At 45.4% G+C, this 15165-nt stretch overlaps 1 protein-coding gene and 1 pseudogene across 6 annotated transcripts in view; both read right to left on the bottom strand.

Annotated features, from left to right (window-relative positions):
- Positions 1 to 246: 246 nt before the first annotated feature.
- Positions 247 to 15165, bottom strand: part of LOC307097488 (cytosolic iron-sulfur assembly component 2A) — a 29245-nt gene continuing 14326 nt past the window's right edge. For 3 of the 5 annotated variants that reach the window (XM_079767627.1, XM_079767622.1, XM_079767623.1), the window contains 2 exons: positions 10971 to 11016; positions 247 to 710 (listed from right to left, as the gene is read on the bottom strand). In XM_079767627.1, the coding sequence (XP_079623753.1) occupies positions 613 to 710; positions 10971 to 11016 (144 nt within the window). In that variant the 3' untranslated portion in view covers positions 247 to 612. The remainder of the gene's footprint in view (positions 711 to 10970; positions 11017 to 15165) is intronic. The other 2 variants (XM_079767628.1, XM_079767624.1) reach the window with 1 other exon arrangement.
- Positions 11023 to 14955, bottom strand: LOC307097487 (SWI/SNF-related matrix-associated actin-dependent regulator of chromatin subfamily D member 2-like; annotated as a pseudogene). Its single transcript has one exon. The product of its transcript is annotated as an SWI/SNF-related matrix-associated actin-dependent regulator of chromatin subfamily D member 2-like (transcript).

A 15165-nucleotide genomic window follows, 5' to 3' on the forward strand; every position in this document is an offset into this window, starting at 1 on the left:
CACACCTGCTTTGGGGAATTCTTGATCTTCAAAATTGTATCTGCCACCTGGCCCTCTCCACATTTGTTCCTCATCTAAATGGGTCCAGAACTCTCCTTGAAGAAAGGCAGGACCTCAGCCTGATCTTAAGGGTTCATTTTGGCTTTCAGATCTCTGATTCCACAACACATTCAGAAAAATAAAGCTTTGTAAACATCTCAGTCGACATTTACACTGAATTTAAAATTCAATAAAAACATTCCAAGGTGTCATTAAAAGAATCATCTCTGCTTTATTTATTTTACAGAGTTATGATTTAAATTGAATACATTTGGACACAGTAAATATTTGACATGAAAAGCAGTTGTATCAGAATAGGCATCAGAAAAATAGCAACTTATCTTACACATAATAACTAGAAAATATTTTTCTGTCTGATCATTTAAATGTTACAAATCCTGAGAATGTTATACAATGAACAAACTAGGTACTACCTTATCTTGCCTGGAAATCATCTTTTAAAAAAATGCTTTGAGGTATAAATCACCTATGTATTAAACATGAGTCTTTTACATTTTACAAGGAGTTTAAACAAACATATCAAACAAAGTTCAGTGGCTCTTAAAACAGCTATCAGTCAGGTTCAAGGACACACTGTTCCACGATTTCCCGTAAATTGGGGTTCTCCATTGCAGCTGCCACTCGCTCTTTGTCATTTATCTGCTTGTTGACTGAAAAACACACAGACAAAAGTTAGCAGAACTGTGTCAATATATGGCAACAGACAGTATTTTTCTTAGGCTGTTGAAACAGAATTTAACTCCTTGAGAACTTAAAACTGATTTTGGCTAATTATTCAGAAGTTCTGGAAGGGAAATTTAAAGAGAAAAATATCCTCTATAATCCTACTATTCTACCACAACTATTTTCATTTCTTTCTTTCCAGTCTTTGTCCATATTCATACTGCCAGATGTTACACTCAGGGTAAATACAATTTTTTTTTTCTTAAAATATGGAATGCTTCCCGAATTTGCATGTCATCCTTGTGCAGGAGCCATGCTAATCTTCTCTGTACCATTCCAATTTTAGTACATGTGCTGCTAAAGCAAGCACAGGGTAAATACAATTTTGAAAATTGCTCTTTTTTTTCCCCTTAAGTCTATTTTTTTTTTTAACTACAGGGTTATTTAATACAGCAAAAATTGTAAGTGTTCTAAATGAATTATAAAGAAAAATGAATCTTAAAAAATAAATAAATTATAAACACTATGCTACAACAAGCACCTTTAAACATATAGCCTTCTTTTTGGAAAGATTCTTCAAAGTGGGATTATCAGATCCAAGAACATGAGCATTTTTATGGTTTGAATGATATAACTGAATTACTTCCCAATATTTTTTTAACCAATTTGTATTCTCAACAGCAATACATTTGCTATCAGTGTGCCAAAAATACCCAGTATATTACAAAACAAACAAAAAACAGCCCTGGCCAGGTGGCTCAGTTGGTTGGAGTATTGTCCTGTACACCAAAAGATTGTGGGTTTGATTCCCATTCAAGGCACATACCTAGGTTGTGGTTGGGGAACGTACAAGAGGCAATCGATCGATGTTTTTCTCTCACATCTATGTTTCTCTCTCTCCATTCCTCTCTCTCTAAAATCTATAAAAACAAATTCTTACATGAGAATAAAAAAATTAAATATATATATCTACACATACATAAAGCAGGTGAAAAATAGTTCCAATGACTGTAATTTGCAATTTCTTGATTAATAGTGGGATAACATTCTCCCATGTGTATTTATTAGCCCTTCTTATGTGAATGTTCTATTTATGTTCCTTTCTATTAATCTACTGGGTCATTCATATATATATATATATATATATATATATATATATATATATATATATATATATATTTCTCCTATCTAATAAAAGAGTAATATGCAAATTGACCATCACTCCAACACACAAGTTGGCTGCCCCCATGTGGTCAAAGATGGCTGCCCCCATGTGGACACAGATGGCCACCACAAGATGGCCTGCAGGGGAGGGCAGTTGGGGGTGACCAGGCCAGCAGAGAAGGACAGTTGGGGGTGACCAGGCCGGCAGAGGAGGACAGTTGGGGGAGACCAGGCCAGCAGGGGAGGGAAGTTGGGAGGGACCAGGCCTGCAAGGGAGGACAGTTGGGGGGGCGGGGGGAACCCAGGCCTGCAGGGGAGGGCAGTTGTGGGCAATCAGGCCAGCAGGGGAGGGCAGTTAGGGGTGACTGGGCCAGCAGAGGAGAGCAGTTGGGGGAGACCAAGTCAGCAGGGGAGGGCACTTGCGGGGGGACCAGGCCAGCAGGAGAGGGCAGTTGGGGGGACCAGGCTTGCAGGGGAGGGCAGTTGGGGGTGACTGGGCCTGCAGGGGAGGACAGTTAGGGGTGACCAGGCTGGCAGGGGAGGGCAGTTAGGGGTGACCAGGCTGGCAGGAGAGGGCAGTTAGGGGCAATTGGGCCGGCAGGGAAGCAGTTAGGCGTCAATCAGGCTGGCAGGGGAGTGGTTAGGGGGTGATAAGGCTGGCAGGCAGAAGCGGTTAGGGGCAATCAGGCAGGCAGGCAGGCGAGTGGATGGGAGCCAGTAGTCCTGATTGTGAGAGGGATGTCTGACTGCCCGGACATCCCTCAAGGGATCCCAGATTGGTGGGGGTGCAGGCTGGGCTGAGGGACACACCCTCTCCCATGCACGAATTTTGTGCACCGGGCCCCTCTAGTGTGTGTGTGTGTGTGTGTGTGTGTGTGTATATATATTATTGATTTCAGAGAGGAAGGGAGAGAGCTAGAGAGATAAAAATATCAATGATGAGAGAGAATCATTGATTGGCTGCCTCCTGTACACTCCACACTGGGGATCAAGCCCGCAACCTGGGCATATGCCCTGACTAGGAATTGAACCGTGACCTCCTGGTTCATAGGTAGATGCTCAACCACTGAACCACACCGGCCGGCCTGGATCTTTCCTTTTTAAACTAGTTTGCATGGATCTTCATATCATAAAGGTTATCCTATCTAATAAAGAGGGAATATGCTAATTGACCATCACTCCGTCACAAAGATGGCTGCACCCACAGCTAAAGCCAAGTTCCCATAAGGAGCCTTAATGAGCAATCAGCAGGGACCTGAGGCTACGCCCTCCCCCGCCCCCATGGGGCTTGACAGGGGACCTCAGGCCACACCCCCCGCCCCAGTGCCAGGCCAGGGGGCCTGAGGTCACGCCCACCACCTGGCGGGGCTTGACAGGGAACCTCAAGATGCACTTCCCATCCTAGTGCTGCACTAGGGGACCTCAGGCTGCTCCCCCCACCCCAGTGCCAGGCCGGGGAACCTGAGGCTGTGCCCCCCTGCCTGGCTGGGCTTGACAGGTGACCTCAGGCTGTGCCCCCCCACCCAGTGGGGCTTGGCGGGGGGACCTCAAGGTGCACCCCCAGTGCTGGGTCGGGGGAACTCAGGCTGTGCCCACGCCCAGCGGGGCTTGACGGGGGACCTGAGGCTGCGCCCCCCTCCTAGTGATGGGCCAGGGGACCTGAGGCTGCACCCCTCCCAGTGCTGGGCCAGGGGACCTGAGGCTGCACCCCTTTCCCCCCCACACCCAGTGGGGCTTGACAGGTGACCTCAAGGTGCACCCCCAGTGCTGGGACGGGGGAACTCAGGCTGCGCCCCCGCCCAGTGGGGCTTGACGAGGGACCTCAGGCCATGCCCCCCACCCAGCAGGGCTTGACAGGGGACCTCAGGCCGTGTCCCCCACCTGGCGGGGCTTGATGGAAGACCTCAAAGCATGCCCCCTGCCCCGGTCTGGGCTAGGGGACCTCAGGCCACGCCCTCTGACCTGGCGCCAGGCCAGGGGTCCTGAGGCTACGCCCCCTGCCCAGCAGGGCTTGACAAGGGTGGGACTGGCCGGGTCTGGATCTAGCCCAATGGGGGGGGCCAGCCGGGTCTGGGTCTCATGTGATTTTGAAGTGCATGTGAGTGGGCGGGGACTTGACTCTGGGTCCCGTGGTGTGTCCCAGACTCTGACAGGAGGAAGGTTCTCATATACATTTTACTAATTTTCTTTCATCTCTGACACTTCTATTATAGAGAAAGGGAAAATAGCAATATTAAATTATTTCCTCTAATTAATCCCCCCTTTTTAAAAAAATATATTTTATTGCTTTTTTACAGAGAGGAAGGGAGAGGGATAGAGTTAGAAACATCGATGAGAAAGAAACATCGATCAGCTGCCTCCTGCACACCTATTGGGGATATGTCCGCAACCAAGGTACATGCCCTTGACTGGAATCGAACCTGGGACCTTTCAGTCCACAGGCCAACACTCTATCCACTGAGCCAAACCAGTTAGGGCTAATTAATCCCCTTTTAATGTGCACGAATTTCATGCACCGGGTCACTAGTTGGTCTGTATTGGTTGTCTATAATTTGCTAAAAATAATCCTGATGGAATAGTTCAAGAGAGATTTCTATATTCTTTATATTATTATTTTTCATCTTCACCTGAGCATATGTTTATTGATTTTTTTAGAGGGAGAGAGAGAAACATCAATATGAGAGAGAAACATGGATTGGTTGCCTCCCATCAGCGCCCCAACCAGGGATTAAACCACTATCTTGGTAAGTGACCTGGTTGGGAATCAAACCCACAACCTATGTGGTGCAAGGAACAACACTCCAACCAACTGACCTGGGGGCAGGACTATCCATATTCTTTGTAAAGATTTATTTATTTATTTATTTATTTATTTATTTATTTATTTATTATTTTTTAGAGAGAGGAAAGGAGAGGGAAAGAGAGAGAGAGAAACATCAATGTGAGAGGGAACATTGATGGGGTGCCTACTCCACACCCTCTACCAAGGATCAAGCACACAACCTGGGCATGTGCCTTGACCGGAAATCAAACCAGAAACCTTTCAGTGCACGGATGATGCCCAACCAACTGAGCCACACGCCAGGGTGAGATGTCCATATTCTTAAAGTGGGCTAACTTTTCTGGGATCCTGCTAAAATGTCACATGTAGAAAACATATATATTCCCATATAAAGTATTACAATTCTGTTTCTTCCTACAATGTAGACTCCACAAAGGCAAGGCTGTATCTCAAAGGTCAAACTGTGCCTACATAAAGGAAGCACTCAATAAATACATTTTTAAAAAGCTAAATACCAGGAGAAACCAAGATGGCGGCATAGGTAAAAACCTGAACTTGCTGCCTTGCACAACCACTTCAAAACTACAACTAAAAGACAAAACGGATATCATCCAGAACCATGGGAAGGCTGGCTGAGTGGAAATTATACAACTAGAAGGAAACAGAAAAGCACACTGAGACTCAGAGGAGGTGCGGAAGTAAAGTGTGGAGGTACGGAGGCACATGTGGAAAGTGGCTGGCAACTGATTACGCTGTTGTCTTTTTCAATCAGAGGGAGACACAAGCTCCCAACAGCTCTGAATTCCAGTTCCAGGCCAGATTCCAGGGACCCACACTCATACGGGGAGAAACTGGGCTGTCTGGCATCGGGCCGGAACACGAGGGCGGCTTTCTCTCAGAGGTGCTTGCAGCGATCATTGCTCCTGCACGGTGCCGCGGGACACAGAGACCTGGGGACCTCTTTGGGGCAGGACTGACGGTCAGCCATTGCTGTTTGCTCCACCCTGGTGATTCCCTGAGACCCTGCCCCACCCAATTTACAACCCCACCCAAGCTGTGCAGAGGCTTTTGCATATGAATGGCCTGGCCCTCTGCAATCTAAAACCTAACATACTGCAGCTGGGTCAGAGAGCCCCAGAGCTTCCAAAAGAAGGCCCAAAGCCCCGCAGCAGTTTGCACTGCTTCACAGCTGGGCCTCATCTGGGCACCTCCAAAACCCAAACAAAGAAGAGGAATCTGCAGATCTCTCTGTAGCTCCTGCTGGGTGGCCTCAGGCAGAGGCTAAATTAGCACCTCCTTGGAGACCCAAGAGCCAGTGTACCCAGGGGTCAGAGTGGGACCATCCAGATTACAACTCCTCAGATCCATAAGAGACACACTCAGGGGGCAGACTCAGTGAGTGCCAAAGCCCCACTGAAGCAAGTCTTGCCTCATAAGGGTGTCTCCAGCACAGAAATCCTCCCATTGTAGACACAGGTGATCCTCACAGCCTATTGGCCTGGAGGTCAATTCCTCCCAGTGATACCAGCAACAATCAAGGCTTAACTACAACAAGACTGTGCACACAGCCCACAAAGGGGTGCACCAAGAGTGTCCACCTCAGGTAATGGGGAGGCTGAGCCACTGGGTCCTATAGGACACCTACCACACAAAACCACTCTATCAACTCAGGGAAGCAGCCAAAATGCAGAGAAAAAGAAACAGGTCACAAATGACAGAAATGGAGGAAAGCAAACGACTGGATATAGAGTTCAAAACCACGGTTATAATGTTTTTCAAGAATTTTCTAGAAAAGGCCGATAAATTTAGCGAGACCCTCAAGGATATGAAAAAGGACCAACTAGAAATTAAGCATACACTGATTGAAATAAAAAATAATATACAGAGATCCAACAGCAGACTAGAGGATCGCAAGAATCAAGTCAAAGATTTGAAATACAAAGAAGCAAAAAACACCCAACTGGAAAAGCAAAAAGAAAAAAGAATCCAAAAATATAAAGATAGTGTAAGGAGCCTCTGGGACAACTTCAAGTGTACCAACATCCAAATTATAGGGGTGCCAGAAGAAGAGAGAGAGCAAGATATAATGACAGAAAACTTCCCCCACCTGGTGAAAGAAATAGACTTACAAGTCCAGGAAGCGCAGAGAACCCCAAACAAAAGGAATCCAAAGGGACCACACCAAGACACATCATAATTAAAATGATTAAAATGCCAAGGGCAAAAGACAAAGAGAGAATATTAAAAGCAGCAAGAGAAAAACAGTTAGTTACTACCTACAAGGGAGTACCCATACGATTGTCAGCTGATTTCTCAACAGAAACTATGCAGGCCAGAAGGGAATGGCAAGAAATATTCAAAGTGATGAATAGCAAGAACCTACAACCAAGATTACTTTACCCAGCAAAGCTATCATTTAGAATTCAAAGTCAAATAAAGAGCTTCACAGATAAGAAAAAGCTAAAGGAGTTCATCACCACCAAACCAGTATTATATGAAACTAGAGGCCTGGTGCATGAAATTCGTGCACGGAAAGGGGTCCCCTCAGCTTGGCCTGCACTCTCTCCAATCTGGGACCCCTCAGGATCTCTGGCTCCTAACTGCTCACCTGCCTGCCAGCCTGATCCCCCTAACTGCTCTCCCCTGCCTGCCTGATCACCTCTAACCTCCTCTGCCTTGGCCCCGCCAACATGCTTTGTTGGGAAGGACATCTGGAAGGTCGTCCGGAAGATGTTCAGTCTAATTAGCATATTACCCTTTTATTAGTATAGATGCTGAAGGGTATTCTTTAAGAAGAGGAAGAAGAAGAAAAAGGTAGATAAAAATTATGAACAACAAAGTGACAACAAATACATATCTATCAACAAGTGAATCTAAAAATCAAGTGAATAAAAAATCTGAACAAAAATTTCTCTTAATGAGAACAGTGTAAGCTAATGATCAATGCTACAGTTTGAAAGTCTGCTTTTAACAGTTTTTAAATTGCTGAAAAGGTACCTTTCTAAAATACATAGATGCATATGGAGAATGAGCATCATTATAATTGAAGAACAGTGGTACTCAATTTTCAATCCCATTTATCAATCATGTAACAGTGTTAAACATTTTCATAGTTAAAATCATATTGTCTTCCCTGATGTCAATTAGTTGTTCCTGATAACCAATTGAAAGATGTTATATTTTTACATTAAAAAAAATTCACTAATGAAGGCCTGGGGAAGGGGATGGGGTGGGAAGGGGGAGGGTTAGGACGGGGGGGAGGGGCAAGGTAGAAGGGGTCAAAGGAGGACATATGTAATACTTTCAACAATAAAGCTTTAAAATTTTTTTTAAAAATCTGAACAGAATAAACTGGTGAATATAATAGAATCAGGGGCATAGAGAGGGAGTGGACTGACAATTCTTGGGGGGAAGGGGATGTGGGGGGTGTGGAAAGAGACTGGACAAAAATCGTACACCTATGGATGAGGACAGTGGGGGGAGGGAGGTAAGAGCAGAGGGTGGGTGGGAACCGGGTGGAGGGGAGCTATGGGGGGAAAAGAGGAACAACTGTAATAATCTGAACAATAAAGATTTATTAAAAATAAAAATAAATAAATAAATAAATAAATAAAGCTTAATACTATCCTATTATAAAATCCCATAATTAAGAGGAATTTCAAAGACATAACAAGAGTGGATTTAGGGAATCTAAACTCTTTTATGTTTTAAATTAAGAGGTAGAACCCATCAGCTTATGGGATTTGAATAACTTTAATAGATAAGGAGTAAAATAGTCTACAGGTCTGGAACTGTGAAAATAGGACATGGTTTTAGCAGTTTTCATGATAGTACCTAAAAAGTTTCCTAAATGGGCTGATTCTCTGAAAGCAGTGGGCTTCTTTCCCTCTCTGCACCTCTCTTCTGTGTTCGTTTTTTTGTGTGCATCTCTTCCTGTGTGTGTTTTTTAAGTCACTGTCTTCCTATGTATTATTGTTGCTCTTACTCTTAATTACTGTCCCTTTCTTCCCCTCCTCTGCTGTTTTCCAACTTCCCAATTTACTTACTGATAAAAGCTAAGCACAACATGTATTTTACTTTTTTAAATATATTTTTATTGATTTTTTACAGAGAGGAAGGGAAAGGGATAGTTAGAAACACCAATGAGAAACATCAATCAGCTGCCTCTGGCACGCCCCCTACTGGGGATCAAGCCTGCAACCAAGGTACATGCCCTTGACCAGAATTAAACCCAGGACCCTTCAGTCCATGGGCCAACACCCTTATCCATTGAGCCAAACTGGTTAGGGAAAAGTGCATTTTAAATGTTATTTTTCATTATTTGCAATCTATTATCGATTTGAGAGAGACTCATGCATCGGTTGCCACCCACATGTGCCTCTACTTGGGACCTGCAACCCAGGTATGTGCCCTTGACCAAGAATCAAACCCATAATCCTTGTTGCATGTGGGCTGATGCTGAAACCTCTGAGCTACATTAGCCAGGGCTGTTCTTTGTTTTTAATATAACACACAGGTTATATAGAACTTTTTGTCTTTTGCTTTTCCCAAACCCCAACTCTGGTATTTTTAAGTAGTTACTGATTGACTTCTCTCTGTAGGTAAGAGGTCCTCTATAGAAAAAAGGTTCCCTACTCCCATTTTATTTTATTATTACTAGTGGCCCGGAGCCCGAAAGAGTGTTGGCCCATGGACTGAAGGGTCCCGGGTTTGATTCTGATCAAGGGCATGTACCTTCCCAGCCTGGCCTGCACCCTCTCCAATCTGAGACCCCTTGGGGGATGTTCGATCCCTATGAGATCAGGCCTAAACCAGCAGTTGGACATCCCTCTCACAATCCAAGACCACTGGCTCCTAACCGCTCACCTGCCTGCCTGCCTTATCACCCCTAACCATTCTGCCTGCTGGCCTGCTCGCCCCAACAGCCTCCACCGCAGCCTTCTCGCCCCCAACTCCCCCCTTGCTGGCCTGATCACCCCCAACTGCCCCCCCTGCCAGTCTGCTTGCCCTCAATTGCACCCCCTGCTGGCCTGCTTGCCCCAAACTGCCCCCCCCTCTGCCGGCCTGCTCACCCCCCCCCAATTGCCCTCCCCTCCTGGCCTGATTGCTCCTAACTGCCTCTGCCTTGGCCCCGCCACCATGAATTTGTCCGGAAGGATGACTGGAAAGTCTCCCAGTCTAATTAGCATATTTACCCTTTTATTAGTATAGAGGCCTGGTGCATGGGTGGGGGCCGGCTGGTCTGCCCTGAAGGGGGTCTCCTTTGGGGGCAGGGCTGGCCTGGGCAAGGAGCCTGGGGCAGTTTGCAGGCTGGCCATGCCCCCATCGGGGTTGGGATCCCCGCTGAGGGGCGAGGCCAGCCTGGGCAAGGGGCTGAGGGCCGTTTTCAGGCTGGCCACACACCCTTCGGGTGGGGGACCCCACTTGGGGGCGTGGCCGGCCTGGGTGAGGGGCTGAGGGCCATTTGCAGGCTGGCCACGCCCCCATCGGGGTGAGGGTTGCCACTGGGGGCGTGGCCAGCCTGGGCGAGGGGCCATTTGGGGGAGGTTTACAGGATGGCCGAGCCCCTGGCTTTGTCCAGAAGGATGTCTGGAAGGTCTCTGGAAGGTCTCCCAGTCTAATTAGCATATTACTCTTTTATTAGTATAGATTCTAATCTTCACCTGAGGATGTTTCTATTGATTTTTTAGAGAGAGAGGAGGGGCAAGAAAGAGAGAGAGAAATATTGATATGAGAGAAAAACTGATTGGTTGGTTGCCTCCTTTATGCACTCCGACTGCAGATTAAACCTGCAACCTAGGTATGTGCTCTGACCAGGAATCAAGCCAGCAACATTTTGGTGCATGCTCCTACCAACTAAGCCACCCGGACAGGGCCCTACTCCCATTTTAATTCATTAACCCAGAAAGATAAGACCTACTCCAAAATTCCCTAAAGCTTTACTCACTAGACCTTCAATTTCAAGTACACAGCTCTCTATCCTGCCACCAAAGAAAAGAATCAGTCCTCTTTAGAGCTTATAAGTCAAGTTTCCTAGAACTGGATGTTCTTTACAGATGTGTAACCACTGGCCTAAACCAGTCAATATCCACAGGGTCTAACTCTAATTCACCCAGAATCCTACTAAAAAAAAGTAAGTTCATAAAAATGTCTATGTTTCCACAACTTAAGAAAGAGCTACTAACTGATTTTTCACTTTTTTGCGAAAGACCAAATAGATACTTGGCTGGCAGAATAACCTGGTATTCCAGATAAAGTACTTTCTGAAGTTGTTTTTAATAATGATTCAAGATTCACTTACTGTCTTCCTCTGTTGAGTGGGTTCCTTCAGAAATGTAGATTTCCAACTAGGAAAAAAAATATTAAAAGCAAAACATTTAGGGCAGTCTAAGATGATGAATGAAGTGGAATGTAAAATGGACTCAACAGTCTAGGGAAGAAAGCCCAAATCCTTTTTCCACTATCAAAGACTTAGGAACAAATCCCTCAGATTCGTCTCTAAAACAAGGGCTTAAATGAGTAGGATTTTTAATTTTGGTCATCTGGGAAAGGTCTGCAGAGAGCATTCCATTTTTTAATATACAACTAATGTAATTTTATACAAATAAGATCTTATATGTTTTACTCACGGAAATCCCTCTTTTGCACTCTAATTCTTCCTCCCAAATCAGTATCTAAACTTGCTCCCTACCCCACCTCTCAATAAAGCTACATTAATAATCTAGTGTAGTTTCTTCCATATTTTTCTTCTACACCACCCATAATCTAACACATATTTCACACACACATACACCCTAAGGTTGGACATTCCTTTTTATTTCTTATTTTACAAAAATGGGATCACAGTATATAGTTCTCAGTATCCTCCTTTTCTCATCCATTTTTACCTTGACAAATTTATTCTAAGTACAATATAGGTTAAGCTAACCCTCCTGGTTCTGCTCTACTCACTCCCTCATAAGCTATCCTCCAAGAACCAGAGCTTTTGAGTCAAACCCACAAAATTACTGCAAATCCTATGGTAAATAAGTCATGTTATATGATAAAGACATGTTTACTTCCCAGAGAACAATGGAGCATATGAACTAATTCTTTGTTGTTTATTAATCCTCACCCAAGGATATTTTTTCCATGGATTTTTTTTTAAGAGAGAGTGGAAGGAATAGGGAGAGATAGAGAGAGAGAAACATCAATGGGAGAGAGACACATCTATCAGTTGCCTCCCACATATGCCCTGACCAGGGGCAGGGAGGGAAACTGCAACCCAGGTAATGCCCTTCACCAGAATCAAACCCACGACCCTTCAGTCTGTGGGCCGTGCTCTAACCAATGAGCCAAAAAGGCTAGGGTTGAACTAATTCTTATATAATTATTTACTACTAAGATGTTTTACATGAGTGAAAAAATCATAGCATATCATGGCTAATGGAGACCTTAGAGATCATCTAGCCCAGTCTTTTTTTTTTTTTTGGTGGGGGGCAGGGGGGGACCCCCAATAAACAAGGACTTATTTGGAAATTTCTAAACCTGCCTAAAGTGGCACTTTCCAAGACTTAAGCCTACCTTCCTAACAAGTTCTCCCCACCTCCTCCTGCCCTCCACCAAGCAAGCACACCCATACCTCAGGCCATGCCAGAGAACTTGAGTGTCCCCTTCCGCTAAGAGGCTTTATAGCCCTGGACCCAAGAGCTAGGGTGGCAGCCCTCTGGCATCCCAGGAGATGATGGTGGCCAGAGCCACTGGCATAGATTGAAGCAAGAAAATAAAGGAGAGGGCACCAAATAGGATTCCCTAAAAAAAAAAAAAATATCCCCTGCACAAAAAAAGTGGGTCCTGCATAGGAGTACCTGCTCCCCAAATAATGTAAATACCCAAAGGAAAAGAAAAAAACAGCAACAAGGCTGGGCTAGTAGGAATGGCAAAGAACTTCGGTTTACAAAAGCTAGGAAGACTGTAAGTTGTGTCCCTCTTCCTTGCCCAGCTCCCCAAGAGCCAGCCAGGACACTCGCCCCAAAACGGAGTCTGTAAACAAGCAAAGCCAAGGGCCTTTGGTTTTGAAACCTATCAGTTATAATATCAAAGCAAGGCCTCCAGTAGTCCTACTTGGGCCTGCCTGCAGGGGACAGAGGCATCCGTTGTGAACCCAACTGAAGCCAACCCATCAAGTAAGTAATAAGGCTTTAGGGGTCAAGCCACAAGGAATTCTACCACTACATTTATGAAACTAAAGCTGGGAAGTAGAAGGTGACAGGAGATACCCCTCACTCCCTTCTTTATCCTGTGTCTGTGTCTGTGTCTGTAGTCTCAGATGATGGTCCCTTCCAGGCTGAGAAGGAAGGGAGGGATCCCTGTTCAGTTAGGTCAGGCAAATTCCCAGCATCTGTTCCAGTTCCTGCCTTGGCTGCTGCATCTTGACAAAGATATCCATTCACACTGCTTCCTGGGTCCAGGGCTAGTTGGTGGAAAGCATCTCATCTCTCAGGATTCCCAATCACATCAGAGATGATCTTGAGGTCTTGGTGCTGTGAACGAAGTCATTCCTGGATGCAATCTGGGGGTCAGTGCTAAAGCTGAGCATGAAATCCCTCTGGGTCTTCAGCTGATTGATGGACTCTTGATATCAAGGGAGGCAATCTCCTATTGATTGGTGGTAGAGGCCAGAAAATTGCTCATCTGAGCCTTGAGTGGGTTGTCTATCTCCAATGGCATAACAAGCTGTCTTCTTCTGGTTAGGGTCCAACCTAAGGATATGGTTGATAACAATGGGTTCTGGGTGCTACAGCAACCCAGCCAGCTTCATGGGAATCTCGGAGAAACAGAGTCAACCACAGCTGAGATCTGGCAAAAGTAATGGTAGGAGTTGATGTACCCATGCTCATGCTCATCCTGTAGCTGGTGGTGTTTGATATAAAGCCACAGGGGCTGCACTCCCAGCAGCCTTGCCAACACGGGTCCAACTTGTACTGGGGAGGCTGATGATCCACATGAGCAAGAGGGTACACTTGACATTGAGATCTCCAGGCCATTTCACCTGCAAGCCATCTGTCTGCTGGGTGGTGGGCATCTGATGCCTCTCCAATAGGTGGTTGTCAGGTCAGCACAGTTCCTTATCTAGCTCAATGACGAGGCTCTTAAAGAACGAAGAGAACTTCCTCTTCTGTTTGCTAGGATCCTCCAGGAGTTTTCTCTCCGCTCAGAGTTCCCAGGAAGCCACCTTGTCCCCTGCTGGGGTTCCCCATAGTTCCTGCACTGTCACCTTCTGCCTTGCTAGGACTGAACATATTGGAAATATAGATCCACAGCTTTCGTTTTCACGGCAGAGGCTTTTTGATGGCCTCCTGGATCTCCATCTGCTTGCAAGCAACGGTCTGGTCCAGCTTCCACTCAAAAGTCAAAAGATCCATGTACACCTGAGACTCTGGGACAAGCTCCCAAATTTGCTGAGGTAGAACCTTATCTGCCAACTTCTTCCTCATTAACCTGCAGTGCTGGTAGGCATTGGGGCTGGGCCTGGGGCACAAGCAGGCATTTTCGGAAGGGGTCCATCATGGTAGGTGGCATGCCAGGCCACTAGTACTGCACTCAGGGCCTGCAGAGCCCATGGGGTGGAAGGCAGCAGCCCCAGGTCTCCCTCATACCTCCAGCTGGCCCTGGCCTCCTGAGCACTGGTCCTGGGTTGGTTTGCATAATACTAACTCTTATTCTAGACACAAAGTAACAGATATAAAACCTTTGGTTTAAAATTAAGCATGATTCATTATTCTGAAAAATGGTAAATAAAGGAGAGTCAGCATTTACCCTATTTCTTTCTCTTTTTATTTTTCCAGAGAGGAAGGGAGAGGGAGAGATAGATAGAAACATCAATGATAAGAGAGAATCATTGATCGGCTGTCTCCTGCATGCCCCCTACTGGGGATCAAGCCAGCATGTGCTCTTAACCAGAATCAAACCCAGGACCCTTCAGTCTGCAGGTTGATGCTACCCACTGAGCAACCGGCTAGGGCTATCTTGCTATTTCTATACGAACTATACCTCAGGGTAGCCAAATAAACGGTTTGATACCTTGCAAGAATAAAAGATTCTAAAATTGAGAGGTTTCTTCTTTTTTTTTTCAGCAAAACAAAATAACGTATAACTTTTTTTTCTTACAAATAAAATAACATTTTTCTTAAAACAAAAAACAAGAACACCATATTTTAACTAGGTAGCACCTATTTTGTCAGAATGTAATTTGTTGCTAACCCACCTTACTTAAAAAAAAAATCTTCATAGTTGAAAGTATTACATATATTCCTCCTTTCCCCCCATTGACCCCTTCTAGTCCACCCCCACCACCTAATTTTTTTTTATAAGAGGAATATTCATCAATAAGCATTAACTCAGCAAGTACAGAGACTTTAAGGAATGGCATCTCAACCGGCCGGCGTGGCTCAGGGGTTGAGCATTGACCTATGAACCAAGAGGTCATGGTTCAATTCCCCAATCAGGGCACATGC

The sequence above is a fragment of the Cnephaeus nilssonii genome (genome assembly GCF_951640355.1).
Source record: "Cnephaeus nilssonii genome assembly, chromosome: 4".
Classification (NCBI taxonomy): Eukaryota; Metazoa; Chordata; class Mammalia; order Chiroptera; family Vespertilionidae; genus Cnephaeus; species Cnephaeus nilssonii.